The sequence below is a fragment of the Argiope bruennichi genome, chromosome 9 (genome assembly GCF_947563725.1).
Source record: "Argiope bruennichi chromosome 9, qqArgBrue1.1, whole genome shotgun sequence".
Taxonomy (NCBI): Eukaryota; Metazoa; Arthropoda; class Arachnida; order Araneae; family Araneidae; genus Argiope; species Argiope bruennichi.
Window position 1 is genome coordinate 89995959 of NC_079159.1, and position 10852 is coordinate 90006810.

The 10852-nt window shown below is 28.3% G+C and overlaps 1 protein-coding gene across 1 annotated transcript in view; it reads right to left on the minus strand.

Moving 5' to 3' along the window:
• The window catches only part of LOC129985133 (neuroendocrine convertase 1-like), an 85707-nt gene extending 84375 nt beyond the window's left edge, over positions 1–1332 (minus strand). Inside the window, exon 1 of the mRNA XM_056095051.1 lies at positions 761–1332. Within this exon, the coding sequence (XP_055951026.1) occupies positions 761–1045 (285 nt within the window). The 5' untranslated portion in view covers positions 1046–1332. The remainder of the gene's footprint in view (positions 1–760) is intronic.
• Positions 1333–10852: the final 9520 nt, after the last annotated feature.

Below are 10852 nucleotides of genomic sequence, written 5' to 3' on the forward strand. Positions count from 1 at the left end.
GTCTGAAAAATTCAATCAATTCGAATCATTTGAATTCTATTATTTCTTGTTCAATTATTTAATTTATAAAAATATTGAATGATCACTATGGATTCAGAAATCTTAATTTAAAAAAGCGCATTTTTGTAAGAAATAAACGTTTATGTAATGATTATTGAAAATACTCAGCTTTACTATTGCAAAATTTCGAATTCTTATTCTGAAAAATCCCTAGCTTGTATTATAATTTTTTATCGCTTAGTTTCTTTGGTATTGAATTGACTAAAAAAATTTATTCACATCCAAGAAAAATCAGAGCATCTAAATCACTTACATATAGCTAGACAATTATATTATAATGTATTTTAATTAAATTTATTATAAAATGTTTTTCCTTCTTCTCTTTAAAAGTAAAAAATAAAGACATTCTTTGAGATTCATAGTCCTGAGCGGGATAAATTTTTTTTTTTCATTTTTTTTTAAAATTTAGGCGTGAACATAAAATAATTTTCATTCCTAAAATTAATCATCTTTTCACATTCAGTTAGCATTCTTTGAGTATTGCTTGGAATCGGGTTGCTTACAGAACTACAAAACACTAAAAACCATCCGATTTTATAACAAAATTGTTTACATTTTTGGTTATTAGTGTTTTCCATACTTGGGACTGACATAAGGGGTGGGGGGTATCACAATGAATTAACCAAGAATAAAACTTAACATTCATTTAAAAGAAATCTCAATTTGGAAATGATTATGATAATTTAGATAGAAATCCTACCTTTCTGATGAAAATCAGCCCTTTTGTTTCAGCTACGGACTTAATATCCTCAATATCACCTGTTGCTTGAAGAACAAGTAGGTTCGAAAAAACTCCTCTATCTACCGCTTCCTTTTCGACGAAAAAAGATATCCTTTTTAATTTTTCAAATAGTTTTTGCCATCCTCTTTCTGTTGAATTCGTCCCCAGAACTCGCTCTTCAGCAGATATCAAGTACGGATTTCTTGAGATCCATGCATGTATAGTTGCTAACAATAAAATAAACGGGACATTTTTCAATCCCATTTCCTGGTCAAAAAACTGGTATACTTTTACATCAAATGTCAATCTCACAACAACTCAATAATGGAAATGCGCAAACTATTTGTACTTTAAGGTTCAAAAGACGAAAACATATTATCCAGCAAAATCTTAGGTCTTTCAAGGCTTGCCCCTCAACAATAACGACACTTTCCTGTAATAAACTGTAATACTTTTCTTAAGTAACCGCATTGATAATACCATTATTGCTCATGTTTAGCCCCACAATAGAGGTGGGACAGGCACCACGTAAAAGCATTGCATCTCTGTCTTAGAACTGGGTATTTCCACCTGTAAGAAGGAAAGCGTTTTCTGCAAATTCTGCAGCTTCCTTCCGCTGGCTTCTAACATCCGGATGCGGAATCTATTTCGGTGATGAATGAAATGTTTTGATGCAGAAATCAATAATGTTTGTATTGGAGATTTTTAATGTCATTAAATCTCTATTAATACAAAATACTATACGATATTTCCTCGATATTGCTATTCTAGCTAGGCCGAGCAATAGCTTGAAGATATCGTAACAATGTTGTGGGATATATTGTGCAAATAGAAGTAATATCATATGCGAAAAAATTTGTCGATTTTTAAATGATAATAGTAATTGTAACAATAATTTAAATACCTTCACCACACAAATTTAAAAACTGTTAATCATCCTGTATTAAAGTGAAAAAAATCTCAAATCATGTTATTTGTCCTGTCACTTTTGAATTTGTACATTTTATCTATCTAATTACTGTAAAATCAAAAATTGTTCCCTTCTGCTACTACAAAGTTCTCTTCTCTGAGTTTTTTTTTTTTTTTTATCCCAACAAGGGGCGTTTCAGATATAACGGAAAGAATTTTCTACTACGTTGATTCGTTCCCGCCATCCTGATAGATAATAACAGAGTGAGGTTAATTATTCCTTTCTGATGACTGGCCGTGCTCCTACGGGGAGGATTATACTGTAGCCGGCGATGACCCTTAAAATTCAACCATAGTTCCCCACCAATGCTGTTGCGATGTCCAGATCATTCAATTATTCCGTACGAATTAAAGGTAGGTGAAGAGTAGCTGAGTTGTGGTTCCCTGAATTTATTGATGTTTTGGTGACTTTTAGGGTCATACACAATAAATTTTTTTTTAATTACGAAAAATAAAATGAAATTCTAACCTCTAGTTTAAAACGTTGTTTGAGGCTTGATTCACCCATTCCTTCTGCTGGCTTGATTGTAACAGCCGTTACATTCTATATACAACAATTTTTGCGTCAAGAAATTTACAGTAAAAGTGCTAACCTAAACACAACCAGTGTTTTTAATGCCATCGAATTGTACTTTGATATTGAAGAAATAAATAATAGTTTTTTCTTCTTTTTTTGGTTTAAACTGTTTAGTTGGCAATCTAAAACAAATCTCGAAGTTAGCATCTGTATATGCAACCGGATAAGGGGTAGTAGGAGTAGGAGAGAAACCCCCAGTTTTTGCATTTAAATAAAAAGCTGGACGTCTGTGGAGAAAAGTTTATTTTAAAAAGTTGTATTTAATAATAAATTAAAACGATCTCTGAAATAGTTTAGTTAAATCAGAAGTAAATTTATAAAAAGTGCAAAGTGCATAAAAAGAAATAATTGGTGAAAATTTCAGATTGATGTCTGTGTTATTTTTTGCAAGATTTGACCTTTGAAAAAAATACGATAGGTAAAAAATGCCTATAAGTGCTTTTTATTAGTCAGAAATCACTAACCGAAACAATAATATACTCAAAAAGTGTTGCTCTTTTATTTCAAATGATATAAAAATGACCGATTTTCAGAAAAAAAAATGGTAATAACTGAATTTGAAAACATTTTGTCTTAATTATTGAGCTTAAATGAATTTTCTCATAACTAATACTCTCTGGAACGGACATATGAATTAATTTTATTTCTATTAAAAAATAAGTCGCTACGAAGTCGGTAATTTTTTTTTTAATTGGCCATAATGATGCCATTTGAAATCGGACATTTAAAGAATTGGATTATTTTTTGGTCCGATAATTTTAATTAATTGAAAAATATTAGAAATTTTGTTTATTCAAATAATGTCAAATTTATCTAAAAAAAAAAAAAAAAAACGACGTAGATATCAATCTGAAATTTGTACTAACTTTTCCCCTTTTTTGTAGCAAATATATCAGTAGAAATCCACACAACTACTATCAATTTTATTAAAAAATGATTTTTTTTTCTAATTTACACTTTTTACAATTGATTCTTGACCTAATTAAGTTATTATAACATTCTACTACTAACTTCATTGATTTGTTTAACTCTTACCTGTTTTATCTTAACTTCCCTTTTCAGCTTAATACCTTTTTATTCAAACACTAAAAGCTGGTGTTTCAACTTTCTACGCCTTTTACACAGTGCTGTATGCAGGTGTAAACTTAGACAGGCCATTTTTGGATAATAAACTTAACAAATTCACCCAACAAAACTGCTGTTATGCATTTTTTCGATACTGACTGAATAGGAACAAAAAGAAAAATCGAATGTCCATTTTTATTCAGTCACAAGAGGCGGATTAAAATAACCATAATATTATTCGTTGCCTTAATAATTTGTAGTGCACTAATGTATAATGTAAAAGCAATGTTACAAAATCGGTCTGTTAGTTAATTTTAAAAAGTTAACTGAAATGAAGGGAAAATATTGAACAAATATAAAATTGGAATCACTGAAAACTTATTATTATTATTATTTTGAATGTAGCATAAAAATAGTGTTTGTGCGATAATAATTTTCAAAGTTATTGAGAAAAAATGTTAAAATTAATGAACTAAGAACTTGAATGAATCTATTTAATGAATTAAAAATCAAAATAAGATTATGAAAAACCGGCTCTTAGTGTACATCTAATATTCAATAAGTAACTACGTACTGAATTTGACAGCTCTAAATCCGATGGTTTAACTTAAAGAACGTTTTGAGCAGTTGTTGCATCAAGCATCATAATCTACAGATAACAAGGCATTTTAAAACGTTTTCATGTTTAAAAATTTTTTTTCAATGATGAAAGCATTCTATGAATCTCACAGATACGACAAGTATACCTAGACCCTCCCAAAACGTGGAAGGGCCTGGGTTGGAAAAATATGATTGCATATTTCAAATTAAATGGATGTCTGTATTGAAATCCAAATATATATCTGTAATAGCTGCAGTGCATCTCCTTGAATTATTTATTGATTCATAAAAGTTAATTAGTAATATTACAAAAAATAAATTACTAGTACAATTTTTTGACGTCGCATTGTTTACAAAAAGAATGCGGTGAATATGCTTATTAAATTGGCGTGTTTTATATTAGAAGAACTGCATCGAAAAAGTTTTGCGATGGTTGCCAACACGATATGAAAATTTAAATGAGAGCAGCTTCATTAAAATTCACCATGGCAACCTCCTTTGTACTTCTTATCATGCAAAATAATGAGAAGTACTAGAGAACAAGTTTTCTGCATTTTTATTCCTCTTATTTAATCCCTAAATAAGAGTCATATCGAAAATAATGCGGTTACCCAAAATTTTTTCAACATACAAATATTAAAATGTTTTGGGGTTTTTAATAGTAGGATATTTTTAAGTAGAATTTTGCTCTTTGTTTCTTTATATTATCAGATGACATTCTTAAATGTTTTGATTTTTAAAAATTTATTTCATCGAGTAATGCTCCAAAAGAATGCTACTTAAGTTACGAATACTACAAAAAATTGTTTAGAAACCACATTTCTTTAAAGTTACTTGCCTTGGGACACAGTTGATTCATAATATTGATTGTATTTAATTTCAATTAAATTTTTTACGTAAAACAAGATGTCCATGATTCCTTCAACAAATTATTTTGAAGCATCAAATTGTGAGATCCATTAAAACAACATCAATTTAATAACTATACTCTAGTTCTATTCTTTGTGTATAAGAACTATTTTAATGTAACTGTCAGTTACCAATCTTCTAGTTGCATATCTATTTCTTGGTTTTGGAACTTCCCTTTCTGATAACAAATGTAAACTGTGCAGATAATAAGCAAAATATTTCTTCCTAAGTTTACAATCATCGAAAGAAAATTACGCTCTAAAATATAAAATATTTGATAAATAATGAAAATATTTAAATTTCATTGAAACAATGAAATACATTATTAAAAAGTATGTAGAAAATATTTTTAAAAAATTGTCAAAATTCAGAAAATATTGCATGACCATCAAATTGCCCTAATTAATTAGACAAGGCTTTAAAGCTTAAAATTATGTAAAAATCATTTTTGCAATAATATTTTCAAAAGTTTTTATTGGAAAGTGCTAAAATCTATCTCAAATTTTAAGTAAAAATTAAAAAAAAAAAATGCTCCGAAGTGCCATTTTTACCCTCTAAAGTATATATTTGCATCAAAATAGGTGAATTTAGATCAAATAAAGTGAAATGCGCCACCATGCATATACACATATACATATTCTCTCTCATTATTAGTAGAAATAATTCTTAATTTTTAACAATACACAGTTAGTTTAATTGGTATATTAATTAATTCATTCGTGGAAACAGTCATTGTTAATAATAACAGAATCAACTGGTTCAAAACCTGTCCGCTACAGAAAAATCCTTTTCCTTATCGAAAAAAGGTAAAAAAAGAGAGGAGAAAATCGTTCATCTTTTGATGGTTTTTAATTAATGTAATTCCTATCATTATTTATTTATCATTATCTTTAAATAACGGGCATTTTTGCTCTCATTAATTTGTGCAATTTTACTTTTTTTCTTTTCTTTCCTCGTATTACTTTGCTTCAGCAATAACAAACAAAATACCTTCCATCTTTTCCGGAAGTAAATTAATTTTCGAGGTTTATTTCTCGGAATGAAATTTACCAATTACGCTTCTGTTAGAAGGATTTAGTGTTTAAATATGATGAAATTCCGTCTTAATCGCATTCTTCACTCTGAATCATTAAAAAACATTTAACGCTCTGACGTAACTACAGAAAAACAAACGTCTCTCTGCAGAAATGTTGCATTCATGTTAGTTTATAGATTTCTTTAATTTGAGAAAATGTTCGCATTTGATATTAATTCGGTTTAATTCGATTAATTTTTTTATTCATTTTTTTAACATTAAGTTGACATTTGATAATTTTTTTTCCGAGACATAAACCGGATGCGATGAAAAACTGAAACAATTACAAGATGCGCGTTTTAAAATAACAAGCTGAAACGGCCTCCAAGAAACTTTCTCGTATAGTCTTTAATAAAGATGCTATTCCCACCCTCCTCCGAACTTAAAAATGTGGGCCTTATGCAAGGCCGTGGACGTCCCAGGCATGAAATTTGTGTATGCAGTAAAGAAAACTGGTACTTGTGTATTATCCGCATGCTACTGGTAAACAATAGTTATGAAAAATCCCTTTAACAAGCAATCTTCGACAGATATTCTTGTCAATTAATTTCTGAGATGTAATTAATACACAAGTACCAGAAAATTGAAAATGTATTTGATATACTTCTTCCGTGTGAAAATTGATGCAACTTCATTGAAAACAAAATTTGATACAGAATTGTAATTATAATCACAAGATTACGTAACAAGTTTCATTTATTTAAATCACTGTAATTTTTTTATATAATTATTGCATTTACAAGCATGTGAAAGTGCAGAAGGACAGACGGGCAGACTTTTGACATCTTTAATTAAAAATATATAATGATCTAGACTTTAGATGCTGAAACTATGAAATTAATTTCACTTACCTAAGTTGTTACCAAATTTAATTTGGATCTACAGTTTTGATGCTAAAGCTGTGAACAAAATTTCATCTATCTCGCTCTTTTGGTTTGTTATTTCACTTGTACTCAGAGTGACAGACAGAAGATTAACACTTCGACAAATATGGCTAAAAATTTAATAGAAATCTGCAAATTTAGTGTAAAATCTATAAAGTGTTTTCCATTCACACATGAACATGCAAATTGGCAATTTTCAAAATGTATTTTCTGGAGTCAGAGAGATCTGAATCGTGGAAATTCATCAACATCTCTCCTTTGATTTCGTATTCCAGAAAGTAAAAATATCAGTTTTTGATAAAATATTACAGGAAAAGCTCTAATGCTCTGTCTAAAGTCGTGTTCTAGAGAATACGCAACAAGCTCAATGAATGAATTTTAGTGTAGGACGAATTTATTTTTAGAATAAATAAGCTACTTCTTTATCTCCAGTGTGTATGTGAACACTATATATCGAAATAAAAAATTAGACAAAGAAATTTTCGTGTGTTGTCTTAACTCCAGATTTTCAAATCTAGGACAGAATTTAGAGAGATAAGAAAATTTTCCAAAATAAGTATTAAATTCTCATCACTATACTACTATGTAAAACATAATATTATTCGGATAGTGAAAATATATAAATAAGTCGAGGATTATGGGGAGCTCTCGCTAGTTTCCCCAAATCATTCCATTAAGAATTTGTAATATTATTCCCTTCACTGACGGCTTCATGGTAAGGAAAAGAGTTTTTGTCGATAGCTCTAACAGATGCTGAATGGTCAATGAACTCGGGTTTGGCGAACGAATCCAATGATATAGTCGACACAAAAAATTTTGAAATGCTAGGATTATATTCTTCTAGAACATTTTATGCTCTAAAATAGCAGCAAAGTCTCTCTTTGATATGCTCATAGCCAGCAAGTTCTTTTGAACGCTTTGTGCTGTTGCATTTATTTAATAGTGAGTTGTTACTATATACTGCAAGTGTTACTCTCGTGTTCTCTTCAATTTGTTTTTTCACTGTGTATTCGTATTTTGTGCTTGATTAAGTCTTAGGAAATCCAAACTAAATATGATATTACTCGGCAATAAAGAAACGACAAAAAAAAAAAACTAATAATAAATCCTTGGAGTAAATTAATTATGCATTTTATAAGAATTTTTTTAAAAAGTTGTTTATTTAATAATATATTTGTTTTCGCCAAGAACTGACAAGTAAATGGCAAAGAGCTTTGGATATACAGTGCAAATGTTTTTTTTTTTTTTTTTTTTTTTGCGCTCGCGTTTTATAATAATGGCAACAAATTAAACAGCATTATTTCCATAGCAACGATTATCAACAATTTCCGAAGAAAGCTTGTAAAAAATGTAAACGCTCATACAAAAGTAAACAATGGAACTTTCTGAGCTGATGATAATTTAAAAATTCATGAAAGTAATATATTATTTTAGTCTAATATTGATGGTGTTACAGTCTCATAGTTAGATAACAAATGTTATTGTGCATGTCACTTAATTTCGATCGACACTAGGTTTTGTTGTGCTAATAGGATTTATCCTCTTTTTTATAATAATATAAATAATAATTTACAAACAGATGAATGAATGATTATCTATACAGTTGAATTCAAAATTTGAATAAATCTCGAGTCAGTTCGTTAATTTCTATAATGAAAAAGTAGTTAACTTTTGTACTCAAAAATACACTAAAACAGTCCACAAAGATATAGCTAAAAAAGACAAAAACAAAAAACTATAATGCAAAATTAATTACTATTTTATGAAAAAAACATAATTACTAAATTGGAAATAATCTAAAAAGAAATTTCACTTCAATGCTATTTTATAAGAATTATGAACCGCTGTGGATTTTGAACCAGGTGATTGCTTAGGGGCGTTAAGCTGAAAGAGGGATAGGAGTAGATCAATTAAAAAACTTTATTTTTCTTGCTACCATTTAAATTTGTGATGAATAAAAGTTCTCTGCATATTAAAATATTTATATAATAATAATAATAATATATTATCAAGTACAATCGGTCAGGTATGATATGTTTCATTACATTCACTTAGTTATTAGAATGCTTGCAAAACTCAAATTCTGCTCAACAATGTTACGCACAAACATAGACAACTGGCAATATGAAATCATAATATATAAGTAAAAACAAATAAATATCATAAAACAAAAACAAAAAACATAAAATAAATCATTAATATATTAAAAATGTTTTTTGTGATTCTGTTTGTGGAATTAACTGATAATTTTATTAAAAGAGAGTCCTCATAATGTGCATTTCCAAGGGACGTAAAATACCTAAATCCTCCATTTAGCAAGAATTTAAATGTTGTTTGCTTTAATAAAAATTGTATAAACAGTATTTCTATTCAGCATTTCAATATTTCAAGGAATCTGCTTTTATGTATCGTATATGCCATCCATTTTAAAACTCAGAGAGGCTAATATTACTTTAATTCCTTCATACCAAACAAAATACCAATGAAAAATCCTACTAAGCTAATAATGAAATCGCAATATTTGGTCGCATGGAGAAATCGAGGCGTAATAAGTTTCTCTGATTATATTAAACACGTAGATAAATTAAAAATATGGGTTCTAATATAAATTTATATGTAAAAAACATATAATTCTTATTAAATCAACTGATTATTCTTTCAATATTCTCGTATACTTAGTAAATATGGTATACTTTATTTTTATCTTCATAATAAAATGCTGAAAATCGTAAATAGAACAAAAAAAAGTTAATATAGGAAACCGCACATTTAAGACGAATCTTTACGGATGGATTAGGTCCATAATGTTTGTTAAGCAAGATTACAGTTTTTCTGCCAAAACATTAATACTTTCTTGTCAAGCTTATTACACTAATATATATATGAATAACAAATAACATTAATTATTGTTAATGTACATACGAATAGACAAACTAATTGATAGTTAGTCCATAGGCGGATTTGATAAATGTTTAAAAGTCTAATGAAAAAACCGCGTGCAATATTCCATTCATCTGGTTTATTTCATTTATGAAGTATCGTGTTTATTCGAAAACAGGCATACAACAACTTGTTAATAGGCTTCATGACAGATTTAATAAAGAATGAATATATATGCTTATTTTTGAAGAGATATTTATCCGTGTTCTGTCTCTTAAAAATTTATTTCAGAAAAAATGCATTGTTTATTTAAATAAATAATTTTACTAAATTGTTCTTTATTCGCAAATAACTCAGTCAAAATTTTGTCATTAATTGATTTTATTTAAGGGGGAAAAAATGTGCTTCTTATTTTGAAGAGCTGTTAATAATATAAATTTCATAAGCTATTGTAAACCAACATTTTCTAAAATTATAGCCCTCAAAGACCCTCAAAATCTACAAGTCTAAGCTAATTCTGCTGTTTTTTCAATCAAATTACCGACAGTTATAAAAACCACAGAGGAAAAAAAAAAAAAGTAGAAGGAAATGAGACTCATGTATATTTATGCCTATTTTCATAAGAGTAATCGAATTAAAAAAATATATACCACATAAATATGAATGCAATAATTGGAGGTATTTAAATTCTTATACGTATATATTTCTTTTCTGTTAACAACTTAAAAAAATAATAATGTATATTTCGTCATTTTCGCTTTGAAGCTTTTTCTCCTCGTAATGTTTCCCTTACTGCACATAGTCAACATTTCTTTTCTTTTTTTAACTTCTCATTGGTAAAATGAATTTTAATTGAACGTTTTCATTTATTGGCTTTAAGCTAATAATTTTGAAGTTAAATTTTAAAATTAAATTTCAGATGATATATTTTATTTGAATCATTTTGATTATACCTTTTTAAAAAAATCTTTGAACATGTTTGAACATGAGACGAAATACCAAATGTTAGCAAGCTTCTTTTATACGAAGCTGTACACAATAGTAGAACGCAATAATAATAATAATAAATGTTCTCGCATTTATATACTTTGAATAAAATTTCACATTACAAC